Raw genomic sequence first — 19,586 nt, forward strand, 5'->3', positions numbered from 1 at the left:
CATAACCAGCAACAAAATTGCATCGGATTAGCGAACGAGAACGTTGTAATCTTAATCCCAAAAAATAAGTGACAGGAAGACTTGAAAACAAACAAACAAAAAACGAAGAGGTAGAGCAACTCGTGAATTGCAAAGCATATGGATTATCATGTTACAGCACCAGTAGAGTTGCATTTTAATTGTTGACTTCGAGAGTGACCGCCCCTACCTTAAATATTTATAATCACTCTGTCACCCTAAAACTCACACTCACTGAAAGATCAAAACAGATATATTACATTTCATTTGGAGAATTCATATATGTACACACTCAGTACTTGGTCACGTATTCACAATACAGTGTTGATATGTAGGGCTTTAAGCAATGCGGTAGCCATTTGTTTCACTAAGACTTGACCACCAGAGCGCTGGCCGTCTCTCCGTTCTTCAATCAGATTCTGGAGTTTCTGAGGTAGGTCATTCTCCACAATCAGTTGCTTCGGTCTTGGGTGGTGCTCATACACAGCCTGCAATAAAAAAAAAAAAAAACAAAATGCAATTATAGTAAGAAACAGTTCTACATTATATGTAGCATAACTGCCGCGAACAATGTTTCTCTGAACATCTGTAAGGAAGAATACCTTTATCAGTTTCAGCAGATTAAGACGAGCAATAGCATCTTGGTGTTCTAATCTTGTAACAAGCAATGTTGTCAGACCATTAACAGCCATAGCGGTATTTATTCTAGGAGATTTCCTGCATTTTCATTTGTAGATACAATAACAATAATGACGTTTCAGAGATTAAAGTGCTTGGAGGTTAGAAAAGGAAGGAATGAGAAAGGCGTTTTTGTTTCTTACGTAATAATCTTCAAGAAAGGCTCCAATATATTCACAAAATATTGTTCTGGACAGTTCTGGAAGTACTTGACCAACTTCTGAATCGCTTCCTTTCTCAACAATGCATGTTCTACTTTTCTTTGATCGTTGTCGTGGGCCAAGCAAACTGCAATTGAATCCAGTGCAGTGGCGGCCCAGGCCTCATCTTCCAATAGGTTCAAGTACACATCTAATCCTCCGTGAGCTCTCAATTGCTCCCGCGAGTTTCGAGATGCATGAGCCATGTCACACAGCAGAGGCAATGCATATTGCTTGAGTGGTGAATCTGACGTGATGAAACTCATCAAGTGTGGAATAATCCCATGTTCTGCTGCTTGTTCTTGTCTCCTCTTGTTTATTTTACAAAGCTTGAAAAGGGCATCGAGAACCTTTTATGGGGGAAACAATGAAGTCAGCCATGTAAATATGAAAGTTATCATCAGAACATGAAAACAGACAGCTTTCAAAAGCTTGTTTCTCCCTAAACCTAAAATGAAAGTCATTGGCATGCACACAGGGACATAGAGGGAGATCACAAGTGAGAGAATGACCAAGAATACTTGATTTCAAACTCCATAGCACCAGTGCCTATGAGAAGATAACATTCAAGTGATACACAAGATTTAGAAAATATCATATTAAGAAAGTAGACCTTTGTATCATCATTTTTTGCTATCTATAATTTGCACTAGTCCTAAAAATTAGGTCATTGTAGCAGTCAATAGAACCATTAACAAAATAAATACCTATGATGATCAACCAATTCTGGGTGGACCTATAAAACTATTCCACACAATGATCAAAAAGCTTGAAAATGTAAAGGAAAAAATTTTGAACAGAGGATTGCTGAATTTCTACGAACATTAGTAGAATGTATGCACTACATAGATTGTAAGTTCATACTATGTGGTGTTAAGCTACTTACTTCATTATGTATGTGAGAGATAAGAGGTCCCTCACATAGTTCAAGAATAGGAATCAGATACTTGATTGCATCAGCACGCTGAAGATTTTCTAAACAGTGTGGGTCTGTTGACAAGTGGTTGATGCACTTCAGTATCTACACATGGAAATACACGAGTATGGTCAGGCAATTGGTCTTTCAACCAAAACAAGAATGGTACTATTAGCCCTCAGTGAAATTCAAACTTACCTTCAAGAGAATAGGAGGCTCCATCTTATTGAACATTTGAAAAAGTCGAGCAAGCAAGCTTTGGCTGCACATGTAAGACTTCACTACAGAGTCAGCTTGGGCAAATTCTAACAGAAGATCAGCTACCTTCTCCACATACTCCCTCGCAGTATCAGCATTAGATGAAGAAACCAATTGGGACAGCAAGCCAGATGATGTAGTGCTGCCAGGTCTAGCATTTAACACTCCTGATCCAGATAAAACACCAGACATTGTTTGTGACAGTAACCCGGATGTAGAAGTTCCTTCATTAGAACTAGATGACCCCAATGTTGGTGGAACCTTCTTGCTTGCCTTATTAAAAAGTTTGGTATGGGAATCTGAATTGCCAAATTCTCGTCCATGCCTGGAGACCTCTGCAAAGCGAACAATAAAAATGAGTACCTATTCATCCAGTGTAAGAAACCACAAAAGCAAACGTGGCAGTACTGTAAGAACTTTATCCTACAGATTAAATAGCAAGAACATAAACCAGGCTAATTTACTAGTTATGTAGTCTCGGATAAAATTTAAGGGCAGGATGAGAACAAGATCAATGTAGCCTATCCCAGATAGTTCAGACTGCCAGACTTGTTGCTCTAATTGTTGTTTGTAAACATGAAAATGTTAGAATAATAGAATAGTAAAAGCTAGGGTACAGAATACCTAACAGACATTTTTTGTTACTCACAGTATGTATTGGAAATTCAAAATATCAGTTGTTGGTAGATGAGGTATTAACACTAGAAAAATCAACATTTAAAGTTTCAAAAAAATCACTGTTAGTGATCTGAATACTATACATATTCTACTATGGCTTGTTCATCTTCCTCAACTGGTAAAATCAACTATAAGTTGCCTTTGAAGCACAATACCATAGGAAGTGGAACACAGACTATCAAGTTAAGTAGACCAGACTCACTTTAATTATGCATGGTGGAGGAGAAGCAAAATATAGTACCTGCAAATTCTTCCATTAAAAGTTCAAGTTCGCCATTTGTCTTTGGAGTAGAGGAATGTAACAGAGGTAATATACTTTCGTGTTTTCCCAATCCAGAAAAATTTTGAACATGATCAAGTTGTCCTGAGACAGGTCGAGAAGGTGGCTCTTTTTCAAGTAAGCTCAAAAGCGGCCGAATTTGTTCAGGCTGAGATACTGACTGAGTTACACCACCAGGGTGACTATTTGATATGAAATCCATATGCTTTGGAGATCTATCAGTGGAGCTTCTACCAGCAGAACTTGTAGCCCTATGATGCTTAGGTAAGTCAACATCTGGATGTGCAGGCTCATTATCCCATAAACTAAAATTTCCATTCTCCTTTGCAGCTTCAAATGCAGCATAAGTGGTGTGAGGCTTATCTCCACCAAACAATTGTTTCTCCAAATGAGTTGCGCAACTAGCTTCTGTCTTTTGAGAATGGGAAGTTGGATTTTGGAGCTGTTCTAAAGCTCCAGATAAAAATGGGTGTTCTAATCTTACTTTAGGAGAATCAAATTGACCCAAGTTGGCCAGTGGCAAGTCAGATCGATTAGGCAGTTCTAATGGACCAGATCTTGGTCTTGGAGCAGATACCCCACCATTTTTGGAAGCAAGCCGAGTGGCCTCATTCAAGCTGTAAAGGGTGTTCACAAGTCTAATAAGTATGCCATTCTTGGCAGCAATGCGGCAAAAGTCATTCCTTGGCGTCAAGTGTTGAAGCTTAAAAACCTGCCAGATGCCATCTATGGAAAGGTGAACCATTTCCCTGAAGAACATAAGAGATACAATAAGCATAAGAAGGAATTACAAGCCAAATAAGGAAAGTTGTAAGCCAAAAAGGTAAGGTACTACACCAACCTATGCTTCGCATAGTCTGCCTCGAGAAAACCCACCAATATAGGAATTCCACGGCATGCAATGAACATTTGCAATGTCAATGTGCTACATGGACATTATATCATCAATTACAATTTTTGTTTTTAATAATAATGGTAAAATAGCAGAGAGTCAATTAACAGGCTCAACCTGGACTGGCAAAGCTGTTGAAGAAAAAAGGCTGCCTGCATACGGACTTCCCTAGGACGATCAGGCACTGCAAAACCCATTACAACTGGAATCTAGGCCAACAAGACATGCATTTTCTAGAAACTCGATGTTGTCTTTGATAATATGATTGATAATTTGAAGTGCCGAGCATACTACCTGCTGAATCGTCATCATGTCAGTCTATAGTCTAAACTGCAGATGTGCTAGACTATTAGGCCATCCTACTGAGGCTCGAGAATGATTAATAACAGATAGTATTCAAAGTTAATTTCTGGGGTACAAATAATTAATAAATGAGTAAACGTACATGTAGAAAATTATAATTAATAAATGAATAAACATACATGAGTTTTAGGAACTTCTAGAACATCCATGAGTGGAAGAAAACCATACTGGGACATATAAACATGCTTCTGCTCCGGCCGCTGACTGAAAAATAGAATAAGCTTCTGACATGCTGACAATAATACATCTTCAGAGGCTTCAGGTTTCAGCAAACCAACTATTTTGCTAAATTCAACAGGCTATATAGAAAAGGATACACAATAATTATCAAATTAAAGAACATATTCACATCAGAACTCAGTAATCAAGAGACTAACAAAGAAATATATTCTTGGCGTGCAACAAAAAATGTTTATTTCATTCTTTTAGCACCTATGAAGATCCTTTTCTGAAAATAAATGGAGTATTTTGCTCACATTATATGACGAAAGCACATATGATATCTATACTTGAAGCACATATAATGTCTTTAATAGACAGTTGAACAAAACAAATTCCATCCTGTCACATAACATCAATTTATCAAATATGTGACAACTAAAGCCTAGTTAGTAAAGAAACATCAATACATCATACAATGTACCAGCAGTTAAAAGAAGAAAGAAATATCCATCATGGTTGAGTTATATCATTTATGAAAAAACCAGCAACAAAAGATCATAGTACACAAGAAACAAAGCTAATCAACCAATCAGCTTCAAAAGACTAATTAAGTGTTTAGAACTAGCATGGAAAAAAAAAAGTCCGTTTGCATCCTATGTATGTTGATCATTATGACAAATGAGCACCTGGAGAGGAAAAAGTTTTTCAGCTGGTAGGTTTTCATCAAAGACCTGCAAAAAAGAACATGACCATTAGCAAACAAGGGTTAACCAGTTACCAATTAAATCTTTTTAGTAGTAGAAAAAATGCAGATATGTGCACTTTGAAACCGATAAATGCACTTATGCCAGATAAACTTACTGAACCATCTATATCAATCACATCTTCTTGTATATTCATAACCATCTCAAATAGCTTCCCACCGCTGCTGTGATCTGGTTGTGTTTGCTTCTGAGCCATCCTAACTTTCAACTCTTTGGCTAAGTCATTTTGTCGGATAGCAGAAGAGGGCGAAGCTTCAGTGCCTACATCTCTTTGTCCATCTAGTGGCTGAAATAAATCATCCAAAGAAGCATCCTTTGGTGTATCACTAAACCTGCTAAGCTCATCAACTCCGTGAACACTTGACTTGTTCACAACCTTAAAAAATATATCATTGGCAAACACAAAAAAGTTAGCAAAACAAATTGAACTGTTTTATGTAAAACTATGTGACATTGTAAGAAGGTTGTAGGGCACAAAACAAAATTGATGGAATTTATGAAGTAAGGAAAAAAGACACAGCAGAAGGAAACTAAGATGAAAAAAGGTAAATCATAACGCAATTCAGCTAGCTGACCCATATAGTCTTAACAATTTGTTAGATAAAAAACGCTTGGACAAAAATCAAAAGGAGGCCCCTTATTTTTGTTATTGCCAAAAGGGTGACCCATGTTGAAAAAATATTAGACCTATTTTTAATTCTAAAAAATGTACTTGGTTCCAGCTTTGTTGTAATGTTTTTTTGCCAAAACTGTTATAATGTAAACTAAAATTGCTCCAACTTTGTCAAAATTATTGGACGTGAAATATTATTATATCAAAATACTTTTTTCCAACTTGGTGAAAATTGCTTCAACTTGATTAAAACTGCTATAATGTGGCGTAGTGTGACCAAAATTGCTTGTAGTAGTTTTAATCAAAACTATTACACATTGTAGTAATTTTTGCTCAAAACTGTTTCACGTTATAGCAGTTTAGAGAATACTGCTATAACAACACCAGAAGAAGAGTATTATTTGGATAAAAAATGGAATGTCATGCTCTTTTGATATTTTTCAACATGGGGCGCCCTTTTGATGATAACAAAAATAAGAAGCGCCCTTTTCACGATAACAAACATAAGGGGCGCTCTTATGATATTTGCCCAAAAAGCTTTACCCCGAACTAGACAGTTTCACAAATGGCAATGCTAAAGAAATTAAATAAAAGAACTCAAGGATATATGAAAAAGTTACTTTGAAGCTATCTGAGAAGATAAAAATGCCCATAAATATTGTAGCACAAGAAATAAATGCCTCACCTTCTGCAAATTGTTTTTTTCAACCTTATATCTAAAGGAGAATATACTATTATCATCAGAACTCTCAACTCCTTTGCATTCCAGTGTTACTGGAAAATTGGAAACTGCTTCTGTCGCAGAATGCCCTAAAGATGGCTTTTCATAGATGGCTAAGGTAGGATCTTTGTCAGATAGCTCGTCTTCTGCTTTGCTTTCTGTACCATTTGAGAAGGTACCCTTAGTAAAAAGTTTTCTATGTCCATCAGAACCTTCAAATGGAACAGAATCAATAGCCAAATTTTCATTTTTACATTTGTCCTGAATCATGAGAGAAGAAAAGATATCACTGTACTGTTAGAATTATAAAAGTTAACCCAAAACGTTTTCTATTACTGCAAAGAACAGCAAAATCAATTCAACTCTTATTTATTATGTGGCAATACTTGAAAATGTGTAATTAAAAAAGCCAAGTCTGAGACAATAAGAAGATACTTGTCCAATATCTAATGCACCATTTGTGTTCTCCTGAACTATTGTGCTTCCACTTCCATTATGATTATCCACAGTTGAGTTGCCATCATCAACAGGAACATCATCCTCAATATTCCTGAGATTTATGCTAATAATTAGACAGAATCTTAACCTGGTCTTACAGTGGACCAAATCCCTCATGCTATATTATTATGAGGACTAACAGCGCAGAAATCTAGACTTGCAGAAAGCAAAACCCAGAAAAAAAAAATGAAGTCAACATATTCTTATGCATATTTTTAAATGAAACCTAAGTTTTTGTTTATGTTTATAAAGTTTAGTTTCAAGAAAGATTTAACTCTTAGTGCAAAAAGTTGGACGTAGGAAATCATGCATAAGATAAAAGAAAATGCAGGTGCAATGGTAAAATGAAGTAAATCAACTTTGTTTCTCACAAGTTTTACAAATAATTGACAAGCACACTGAAACTATGAATTTCGACTTGAATTTGGAAAACCAAGTAATGTGCTGGTGGTAAATAATTTTATGAGAAAGATTTATAATTAACTACAGCTACTTAGGTAAACTACCTGCAGCAAAACCCATTAAACCATTTACAATATCATCATTTTGTATCCCCCTTTGATTGGAAAGCATAATGATGCCATCCTTGGGGGTTAGGTTCTACAGGAGCCCCAATGACGGGTCTGTTGCATAGGACAACATATCACCATAAGGAAATTAACTAAGAAATATCAATTCCAAAATTTCCAGACACCAAAATTCATCAAGCATTTGATCAGCTAAAGAAAACTCAATCTGTTCTCGCCAAAACTATATGTATTTTATTGGAACTCTAAAACAATCCAGAATCTGGAATTTTTCATGCAGAGTACCAAATACAACTCAATCATAAAATTGGTGCAGCTCAGTTCTGCTGTCTTTGCTTCCAGTAAGGCCTGAACAAAATTCTGATCATCTTGGTTCATCCAAGCTTATATCTCAGAAATAGTAACATTTTTACCACTTGCACAATAATATTACGTATAATTAAATTTTAAAAAAATCATTATTTAATTTAGAGAATCATCCTGCTTTATGTAGTGTAGACTTCTCATGTGAATATGCAGGAAAACCGAAAGATATATATGGAACTAAAAATGCTAAAATTCAAGTATCAGTTCTGCATTCACAGTTGTCAAGGAATCCAAATTCAAACAACTGATAGTTTGCATTATCACCTTATACTTGCACCTGTTTGTCTCAGATTGGAATGCAAAGTGCGCCTTGAGTTTTGAATCCATGGGTGCAGTAGCAGTGATTTAGCATCAGGTCGTTGCATTGCATCCTGAAAATAGTTCTCTAACAGATTGCATTACCATTAGCAGTCACATTCACCAGAATTTGTCTAGGTCTTAAGTCAATTTACCTTTCTGAAGCAGTGACGTAGAAAATCAGTAATGTCAGGTGACAAACCCTCAGGTATAGGAGGATTCACATCCTGATATGACATGACAGCTCAATTAGGACAGAAGAATCAAAACCAAGCAATCATATATTATAGGTAGCAATATGTTGTTTCATTATATTGCACAATGAGTCACATGCAGATTTGCAAAACTTGCAAGTACACATCTCAAGGACCAAGAGAACAGAGAAGACGCAAATTCATAAAAAAATTAATACCAACATAAGTCATAGTTGACGACAAGCTCTCCATATCATGTAGGATGCATTAAATTAGCAACGAGAAGATGTGTCCTTAATATTTGAAATTGGCTATGTTGATCTCATGCCACCATTAACTTCAATATTAATGCAGCAATTAAAAGGACAAAAGTGAACGAATATGAACAAATCCATGATCTACTAAAATGTAACAAAGATGAATTCTAGAATATCCTTGTTGGTAAAACAAATAATACAAAAAATCTAACAGTCTAAACCTGAACAATCCGAAAAAGTGCAGGCATTGGTTGCAGATCATAGTAAGGTGGAACACATGTCAGCAATTCAATGATAGTGCAACCAACACTCCAGATGTCTGATGCAGCAGAAACACCAGACATTTCAATAACCTGAAAGAGAAGAAGTTTTATCATCCTCATTGAAACATGGAATCTAAAGTTTAGAATTAGGAACAATAGAATAAAAAAAATCCAACACATGATTTGGCAAATAACTTTAGGAAAAAAAACTTATAATTTCATATCCATTCAAATTCTTTAGCCAAATTTTTTTCCTTATTCTTAGTAATGCATACACTAGATCATACAAACGAGCTTCTTTTCCTCTCCATTTGACCTTCAAATAATAAATTTCAGAGGCATAAACTTGATAAATTACATAGATAACTAAAATCTGGATTAAGCAGACATTCTCTTCCAGAATAACTAGTGGAGAATAACTTGGTATTCAGTACCAATTAAAGGGAATATGGCTTCAATCATGCAAAGGTCAGTGCAAAGCTTTCATTACTCCATAGAGCATTTCGGCAATATATTCTCTTATAGAGGACCAGTTAAAAGAATGTATGAAATATTTATTATAAAAACTTTATATTTTTCCATTCCAATAGTACTTTAGTTTTGATTAAACCAGAAGAAAAAAGTTGTGATTTTATAAGAGGCAAACATGCACTAATCATTAAGTTTGACTAACAAAGACCAAAACTGCTAGAATGTTCCCCTTTGTATTCATTTGAATCGCTTCATTTTCCCTTTTAACAAGAGATCTATTATCTAGAAAGCCCCTGGCTAACACAAAATTTCAAATAGTTCAACAAAGCAATATGGTACTTTACCTCAGGGGCCATCCAGTATGGTGTTCCAACTACTGAATGGGTATTGAGATCCGCCTCAGTCAGCTTGGTTGCAACTCCAAAGTCAGCAAGTTTAACAAGGCCCTAAGTAGAATTCCCAAGCACATTAAACCAATGCAAAAACATACGATCACAGAGCCAAAAATCCTAAGGGATATTGGCTGTGGCATGAATCAATTACAGTTATGTAACAGTCATGATGGTCATAAACAGCACAGAAAACCCCAACTTCAGCAAGGATACATTCATGATGCATGTACTGGAAACGAGATGTGAAATAGCATTATTGCATATATGCAAAAGTAGCATTGGCAATGTAGATACAGCAAACATACAGAAAAAGTTAGCCATGCTTTCATGTGTAAAAGTTATAAGGGCACAGACAAGTGGTATGCAAATGTATGAAGTATGAACCAAATTATATAATAAATTAATAGCTACCAATAGAGACAAGTTTTCCACAAATTCCTTGCTCCATTGTTGAAGTGTTGATTGACAGATGAGATACGAGATCATTTATCCTCATAACCATTCCTTGGACTTAATAAGATTGAGATGAATTTCACTTGCATGGTGAGAAGGGAATAACAGATCTTCAAAGGACAACATGGTTTTTTTACTTAGGTTTTCCAATTGCTATTCACAGAGAAGATGGTGGTTCAAGTAGTCATATATTTTTGGTACTAAATGAATCCAATTCAATTAAGTACCTCATGCCTTAACCCAATACAAAAAAAACTCATCTTTTTCTTATTCTTCAACCCAATCCCTACCCAAGTATAATAAATGGATAAAAAAAGGAGTGCATGAAGCTCCCGCCATGCGAGGTCCCGGGGAAGGATCTATTGTACACAGCCTTACCCTACTTTTTGCAAAAGATTATTTCCAGGATTCGAACCCGTGACCTTTTGGTCACAAAGCAACAATTTTACCATTGCGCCAAGGCTCCTCTTCAAGTATAATAAATGGATACCCAACTTAAAAACTAATACTAGGAGTATCTATAGGGACTCATAAATCTAGGTATAATATGGATAAGTCAATCCAATTTGTCTATCCAATGGTACTACTTTAATCCAAATTAGGCAGGTGGCATGGCTGAGTCATCCCTAGTTATTCAAAATGTCGAAACTGTGGTTAGATTGATTAGAATTAGAACATTGCAGTAGTCTAACCTGTACTAAGACTTCAAATATATTCTCAAGTACTTAACTCTTGTACATTCCACCGATAATACATTGGGTAGACTAATTGTCGTGCATTAGCAAAAAATTATACTATTCAATTTGTGTAAATGAACCAAACAATGGTTAAACATGTATCAGTTTTGCTTAAGTATTTCGTAAGAATAAATATGTTCACAAGGTAATATAAAGTTGGGGGTAAATTTAATATTATGCCACCTTTAGGTATCAACGAAAAAAATGGATATGACTAACAAGTTCCACATGGGTGCAAATACTAATGATAATTTAATTGCATTTTCCTTTCGCCAAGTTTTATATGATTGAAGAGTCACACGACTATCAACATATAATCAAATGATTGTTACATGGATAAAAAGGGTTCAAGACACAAATGGGATGCCCAAGAGGAATCTGAATAGCATTGGAATTTGGAATGGGCAAATTTGCAAACAAACAATCATTATACAATTTCTGATGAGAACATTACAATATGTCTATCCACCAGAGGATCAAGATTGATAGAGAATTGAGTTATAGTTTCTGAACAACATCCACTTTAGTTGCTTGAGCATCAAAGTTTAGTTTTGCAGCCTGACAATAGATGACTTGTATAAAATACAAGTGGAAATGACTCAACAGTAGCATTAAGTGCATTATGATGGATCTACTAACAAAAACTAAAGAGTTAATCAGGGACGTCTTTCAGGATAATACAAAAAAGAGATTCAGTTTACTTATAGTGAACCAAAGTTAGATGAAAAACTAAAAGAAAGAGATGTGTTTAAATACTACCTCCTTGGTAGTCAAGATATTTGCACCCTTGATGTCTCGGTGAATCACACCCTGCTCATGTAAATAGACTAGACCTTCCAAGACCTATGCATAGTTTATTGCAGACTAAGCCTTATTTTCACCACAAAAAATATAGAACTACACAAATAGCAAGCAAACCTGAGTGATATAAACAGCCACCAATGATTCAGGGAATGGTCCGAATTTGTTTGGCTTGATAATGTTAGCAAGAGAACCATTTTCCACATACCTAAATAAAATCGAGTAGGCAAATAAGAATATTGAGGTAAATTATAATAAATTTAAAGCAAGATTAGAGATGATATCAGTAGGTAATTACTCAAGAATGATATGCAGATGAGTCTTCGTCTTGATAGATCCAAGGTATGTGACAATGTTTTTGTGGTTGAGATTCTGAAGTAACAAATGAATAGTTTGAATAGAATCAGTTACAAAGAAAATAAATAAAACCACTTTAGAAAAAAAAAATGAATACAATTTCACTGTTTCTCTACTTGGTTTTCAATATGATTTCTTGTATTATATTCTGGTTTTTTTTACTTTATTATTTCCTATATATCTAATTTGATTGTCTCTTACGAGGCCAGATTATTATAAACCATGCAAAGGAGGACCTCATCCAATTATTTTATTAATTCAATCAACAATATAAATTCTCTTTTTACAATTTCTCCTCTTAAAAGACAGTTGTCTGAGCCAGACAATCCCATGAGATTGCAGATTGAGACACATGGCAACAATTTCTAGATTCTTCTATTTAAGAAAAGCTGAAAAAAAAGAGATGCCATATAGCTAAGATTACAAGTTATTGCTGTCTTTTTAACAATGAAAGGACAACTTTCATTTCTCATAGTCAAATTCTTAATGGTGTCAATCCATTTGCAAAGTAGTCAGTACAGATTAAAAAGTTAACCAAAAATTACTATAGGTTCCACATAGATTTCTTCTTTAGAGTGTCAACTATGAAGCAGTATTATACACCTCCAAGAATTCAGATATGAAATGAGTTAGCCATTGGTGCAAATAAAGCTGCTATACAGAGATGTATTTCAGAGGTAAATAAGGCTTGTCTTTTGTATGCCAATCTTTGCTAATGCCAGCCATAGGACATAACATGACTTTTATAAGCATATCTGTTTAAAAGTAGGTTACTGGTATATCAATTGTTGATTTCTAAGGAAATGGACTAGATTAAAGGGCATATACAAGCGGCAATAGACATGGAATCACAGGGAACAACAATTAATAACAATCATAAAATGGAAATGCATGCAAACAAAGTGTTCGTTTTAACATAATGTGGCATGACATAACAGAATTAGGAGCACAGATAAATTAAGAGAAATTTCCCTATTTCAGTTTGAAGGATGTATATAAGAAACAGAAAGAATGATAAAAGGATGGACGAAGTTGGAAAGAGAAAAAGAAAGCTTAAAGTAGATGAAATAGGATTGAGTCTCAAAAATTGAAATTGAATGAAAAGTATGTGGTAATAATTTACATCATAACCACCAGTTTTGCAAACTACAAAAAACAAAGCTATCTACACAGAAACACAATAAAATTTCATATCATGATGATAATAAAATACAAAAAATAACAGACAATATAGTGTTACCTTTAGTAGATCAATTTCTTGCTAGACAAAATGTGACGGCGCCAACAATTTTATGAAAAAGACAAAGTAAAGAGTTAGGGCATATAGGAAAAATCCCATTAATACAGAAAAAAGGAATTTGTAGGTAAAACTTTGTGCTTCTCTACGTTATTGCTATACTATGTACAAATATCTATATAACATGTTTAATCAAAAGTAATGATACACTAAAGGCTAATAGTAGAAGGAAACAGATTGACTGCCTTGAAACCTGAAATCCAAGGAAATAAGTATTTCCCACATGTGAAAAATGTATTCCACACATGCACACACACACACATATATATCATATTGACTAGTCAATATCCCCTGGGTTAGGTTGATCAGGTTGACTAAACTTGAGTTGGCTCAAGCTTGAGTCTTGATGTTTGGGTTTCGATGTTTGACAATACATGGAGATTGCATATGCAATCGTCTGATTGGGGAGATTGTTGATACAATTCCCCTCTGGTCAAGGATTGATCAGTTAGATGTGAAAAAGAGTCAAGTAGGTCAAAGGTTTGACCAGATACTTGACTGGGAAAGCCCTAACTGGAGGTTAGGCAAGGGAAAATCCTGGTGAGTGAAGTCAGGTGAAAGACCTAGTGAGTGAAGCTAGGCAGTTGGAAAATCCTGATGAGTGAAGTCAGGTGAAAGACCTAGTGAATGAAGCAAGGCAGGTGAAAATCTCGGTGAGTGAAGCCGGGCGGTTGAAAAATCCTGGTGAGTGAAACCAGGTGAAAACCCTAGTGAGTGAAGCTAGGTGAAAGTCCTAAAAGCCAAGTAGATGAAAAGTCTAGTGAGTGAAGCTAGGCAGATGAAAAGACCTGGTGAGTGAAACTAGGCAGATGAAAAGACCTGGTGAGTGAAGCCAGGCACGTGGAGATCCAAGTGGATCAAGGTTGACCGGACACCTGGTGTTGGGAAGCCCAAGTAGGTCAAAGGATTGACCGGATACTTGGCACAAGGAAATCCAAATGGGTCAAGGGTGACCGAACATCTAGTGGAAGTTCAAGTGGGTTATGGAGGGTCGGACACTTTGCACGAGACGGTAAGTCCAAATGGGTCAAGATTGACCGGACACTTGGCACAAGGAGAAAAATCCAAGTGGGTCAAAGGATTGACCGGACACTTGGTGAAGAAGTCTCAGCAGGTCAAGATTGACCAGATGCTAGGAAGAAAGAGTCCCGTCACGGTTAACCGGATGTTGGGTTTGGGAACCTTGGACTTGAGTTTAGGCAAGTCAAGTTTGGGGCAATCAATCGGCTGATCGATTGACCCAAGCCCAGTCGATCAGCCGATGGATTGGGAGCAAGTGTCGCGAGCACAAAGAGCTGCCCAATCAATCGGCCGATCGATTGGGCACCAGCTAATTTTCTCGCGCGATCGCGAGAAAGACTGAATCGATCGGTTGATCGATTCAGGCAGCTTCCAGCGAGCACAGAGGCGCTCTGAATCAATCAACCGATCGATTCAAGTCTCCTCAATCGATTGGGATGTGACCGTTGGGCAGGTTAAAGTCGTTGGCGAGCGATTCCTTCGGCAGTTTTTCGTCAGCTTCTTCCCGATCTTCACACGAGCTTCTCCACAACTCTCTGCCAGTTCTTGAAGCTTCTTGGAGCAAAGTGTTGTTGCACTTCCAAGATCAAGAGGTGTTCCACAAGGAGAAGAAGCAAGCTAGGGTTTCCTCATTTGTGCAAATCTTGTAAGATTTATTATTGTATAAGCTTATTCTTCTTTTCTTGTTGTATTGAGAATTTGTATAAGGCTTCTCCGCCTTTGGTAGTTACCATAAAGGAGTGTTTTCATAGTGGATGAGCATGTCATGTGTGGATCCTTGGATTAGTCACCTCTTCTTGAGGTGGATATCACGTAAATCCTCGTGTTAGCATTGTGAGTGTGTTTTGTGTGTATTTTCGCTGCATATCATCATCATCAAAGCAAGACAACGAAGCGTGACGAGCTATTACCCCCCCCCCCCCCCCCTCTAGCACAAATCGACCCTAACAGTTACAACATATTGACTTGGGTCGAAACTCAGCGTGTCCGAGCATGTCTTCCCCTATGTCTTGGCCACCTGCACTAATAGCTAGTAGTCACCCGTGATTTACCTCATATCTATTGGCCTAGGGACAGGTTGGCGGGAGTGTTGGAGACGAGCGAATCGCCTTTTTTGTCATATTGACTAGTTACAACACTGTATGGACTCCGCCTTGCTATATTGCTCTATAACATATTTTAACCCTATAGGATTCCACATTTATCCTTACTTACAAGCATAAATAATAAAATTAGAAATAAATAAATACAAAATCTATGCCATTGGCATTAGTATGTATAGGACTTCCCACTTATTAGCACCACAAATTATCATCTCTTCATGTCCCATTACTCCTCCCACTCGTTCCCATGCTATGGTTTTCTACTTAGCTCCCACGACATCATGTCCCCAGCTTCTGCTACGAATACAGTGTATGTAGTCCTAGTCCCTCAACCCAACCACTCTCCCCTCCCTACCATTCACCTCTCAGCCACTGCATATCTCCTGTCCTAGTAGCTCTTCCATCATCACAAACCACCAGCGTATGATGCAGGGAAATGAAAATCTTTAGTAGCCATGACCTTAAAATACAAGTTATTAACAATACAACAGGATATCAATCCCCCATGCTAGCACATATCAACGGCAGTGCATTCAGCAAGCAAGAGTTTCTCGTAGATGTTTATACTTTTAGTCAATATATTTGCAATTATGCATTACCAAGAAAAACAAAATAGCTAGGTGAAAAAATGCCAATGAACAGCTCAACTTTATCATTGGCTAGATTAAAAAATGTTACAACTTTGTTCGACGAACACAAATGCCTCTCTAAGCAACTTTCATATCTATGATTATTTTGCAATGAAGCATATAGGAAGATTTCCAAATTAACCAATGCAAGCATGCACGATATAGAAGCAAAATTCTCCTAATATAGATTTCAATTGAAAAGATTGGTACTCCCCTAAAATTAAGGGGCATACCCAACCATAATGAGAGAAAAAAAATAACATACCATAATGACATTGAGATCTTCTTGTGGGATGTTTTCCAACGACACTTGTTTAATCGCCACAAAATCTCCATTTTCCAAATCCAGGCCTTTATATACTCGTCCATACGCACCCTTTCCAATTTCATCCCCAAGCATCTGAACCTCAATCAAAAGGCAATTCACGACACAACCGAATTAGAAAACAAGTTAAAAAGAAAAGGAAATTTGTTTACTGAGAGAGTTGATGAACACCCACGTATTTGTTATCGAGCGTCTTCGATTTGTGAAAGTGAGTCACAGGGGCCTGCCGAGACATTTTCGCCCCGCAGCCTTAAGGCCTTGGCGAGCAAGCCCACAACCCTAGCCGGAAGAACCGTAAAGGGATCGCCCGCATTGACGGGAGCCCCCCTGCTTCGGCCGTGCGGGAGAACCCTAGCGAGGAGGCTTAGGTTCCAGGGGAATTTCAACGCAAGCCACGTCGGACGCCCTCCTCCCCCCCCGAGCCCACCGAAGGCTCGATCTAGAGTGGGAAGGGGATCGACCGAAGACGAGAAGGAATAGCAAATGCGAGATGGACGGTACTGCGGAATTGATGGAGGCCAAAGAGGAAGGGGACGGGTGCCGCTCCTACGCGTATCGAATTAAATTAGCTTCGCCCCGCGGTGAAGATTTCGATCGATCAAATCTCGTTGTGAATCCGCCATTGTTCACAGCTCATGAGCTCCGGATTGTAGGCACGCATCCCATCGATCTCCGTCCGACCCGAATTTATTACCCCCAAATTTTAAAAGGAGTGGCTTGAAAGCAAGTAAAATTCTGGGTAGTAAAATAAAATTGTAGGCCGAGCATTCTCATTCCAATGGCAGTTGATCCGGCGCTCTGGGTAGGATGGCTTGATGGATCTTTTACTTTTTGGAAAAGTTCTTTTTTAATCATATGTATATGTAGGTGAGTCAATAAAATGTCAAACTCTCGAAATCAAAGAAAGTCTTGGCTAAAACCCTCCAATACTCAAGTTAATCCAAATTTGACTAAGTGAATGAAGGACAGTAGAGAATATACATGCAAGAGTAAAAGTGGTAGATGATTAGAGAGCGTACTTTTATCATTGATCCGATGGTAAGAGGGGGGCCGTCCGACAGGAGGTCAAAGCGATCAACACCCGACAGACATTCGACCAGACGAATTATCTTCCTGATCAACAGGAGGAATAGCCGACCTAGCATCTCGACAGCTCGGTCCAACGTCGAGTTTCCGATGCTCATAAGGCAGGAAGAGACAAAGGCCGAGCGGTCATCCCACTCGGCTAGTAAGGGACATGGCACCGACCCGATAGTTAAGGCTCCCTCGCTCGGCAGGGTGGAGTCGGACATCAAATCGTCGTTCAAGAGGACATCCAAGTCGGTCCGACCTTGGTGTCACCTGGAGGGCGTTGGCCGAGCGGTTCATCCGCTCGACCTGGGTGGAACGCTAGCCGAGCGATCCCTCCGATCGGCCTGGTAAGGGACAAAGGGAGTGGTTGGCGATATCTTTCTAGGAACCGGTGCCTCCAGCAAGAGGCATGGTCAGCGGTATGGTCAGACAGAGAATCATACGGTGGAAACTTCCACTGTCACATCAGAAATATGCTCGTGTTGTTAAGGTAGGGTGTCAGACATTCTTTTCTGACACGTCCATTCTAGGTATGCTTTGAGGATCGTGCACACTTAGGGAAGTGTGCACGCACCCCTAAGGGGCCTATATAAGGATCCCCAGACTTCGACGGAGGTATGCTCACTTCTTTACTGTAGCTGCAGTTCTCGTTTCTTCTTTGCTCTACTTCTTTCTGCCGGAGATTTGACTTGAGCGTTGGAGGGCCATCGCCGGGGAACCCCTCCCTGGCTCGGCGTTGTGCTTGCAGGTCCACGTCAACAGGAGACTTGCGCCTTCAGACTCCTCAACCCATCAACAGGAGCGCCGCATCCACAGCGCCCATCGATTCAGCTCTCGGACAGGATCAGTCATGAGGATAACTTCCCCTTTATATATCGCCTTAGGAAGTGTACACCTTAGGTAATGTATAATAATTATCCAAAGAATCTTCCCTTTACTCACATGTATAGCTCTTTTGTCATTTATAATTCCTGTTATTACCGAGGTTGATAAAGAAATAAATTTGTTGTTATAAATGGTCTGCTGATGGAAGGCACGATGGTCATTGAAGAAATTTTCAGAAGAATATTCTCTAACACCTAACTATTATTCTGACATATTATTGGGATTCTTTGATTATGCTATCGGCTAGGTATATCCCAGCCGGCGTATGAGATCGGTCGTCTTTGTACATATTCTTGTATTAAGATGCTTTGTTATTATTAAAGGTTACGTAGAAATCCGTTAGAGAGATAATATGGTGTCTCGAGCACACTAGAAATCCATCTAGTGAAACAATATGAGACCCCATGTGTTCTGGAAATCTGTTTGAGAACCTGCATGTATTATAAATCTACTCGAGCAGTAATATAAAAGATAGATGTCTTAGGCATGGTCGGTGTTTTGTCTGTCCGGGCATATAATGAAACTCTGGAGAAATGACATTATGTTCTGAGAGGTTCGGTCAGTATTTTGAGTCAAAGTGTCTTAGACTCGGTCGACCCTTTTATCCAGCCGATATATAACTTGCATGTAAAGCACATTTGGCATTCTGACTAGATTTGTAAAGAGAGATGGGTATAGAGTCATATAAATTTGTCTAGTTCTATTATCGAATAGATACCCATAAGGTTGACTATTAATCAGGTTGGCGGGGGCATATGTACAAGGGCTCACACAGAGTAAGGAGTTTGATCTCTCCTTTGACTAAATCTAGGATTAGTCGAATATGAGATAGGTCGATCATTCTGGTCGGCCTACCGAGATGGCCGCCTTTAAGCTCGATCAACTATTGAGTGGTCGGCCACACTATCTCCTTAATTCGAAGGGAAGCACGGAACCCCTTATGTTCAACGGACCCAAGGGCCAGTCGGCTTTTTTTCACCCGACTCGGAGTCCAACCAAGCCGATTCGGTGAGCCTTAGCGTTGGACAGTCAATCACAGCTAGGTGGGGGATGCTCCTCTCCATTGATTTTGACCGTCACGTCATCTTGACTTTGACTAT

At 38.1% G+C, this 19,586-nt stretch overlaps 1 protein-coding gene across 1 annotated transcript; it reads right to left on the bottom strand.

Moving 5' to 3' along the window:
• Positions 1-98: 98 nt before the first annotated feature.
• LOC122053321 (MAP3K epsilon protein kinase 1-like) lies at positions 99-17,183 on the bottom strand. The gene is given in 24 exon segments (XM_042615325.1): positions 99-506; positions 621-735; positions 840-1,246; positions 1,783-1,917; positions 2,011-2,405; positions 2,990-3,777; positions 3,870-3,953; positions 4,038-4,129; positions 4,131-4,214; positions 4,403-4,582; positions 5,132-5,176; positions 5,307-5,585; positions 6,508-6,804; positions 6,979-7,093; positions 8,199-8,305; positions 8,387-8,458; positions 8,904-9,035; positions 9,761-9,862; positions 11,758-11,841; positions 11,917-12,007; positions 12,098-12,171; positions 13,397-13,417; positions 16,471-16,605; positions 16,706-17,183. Coding segments are annotated over 24 exon segments (4,071 nt in total). The 5' UTR covers positions 16,766-17,183; the 3' UTR covers positions 99-329.
• Between the last annotated feature and the right edge of the window lie 2,403 nt (positions 17,184-19,586).

This window comes from Zingiber officinale, chromosome 3A, assembly GCF_018446385.1.
Source record: "Zingiber officinale cultivar Zhangliang chromosome 3A, Zo_v1.1, whole genome shotgun sequence".
Lineage (NCBI taxonomy): Eukaryota > Viridiplantae > Streptophyta > Magnoliopsida > Zingiberales > Zingiberaceae > Zingiber > Zingiber officinale.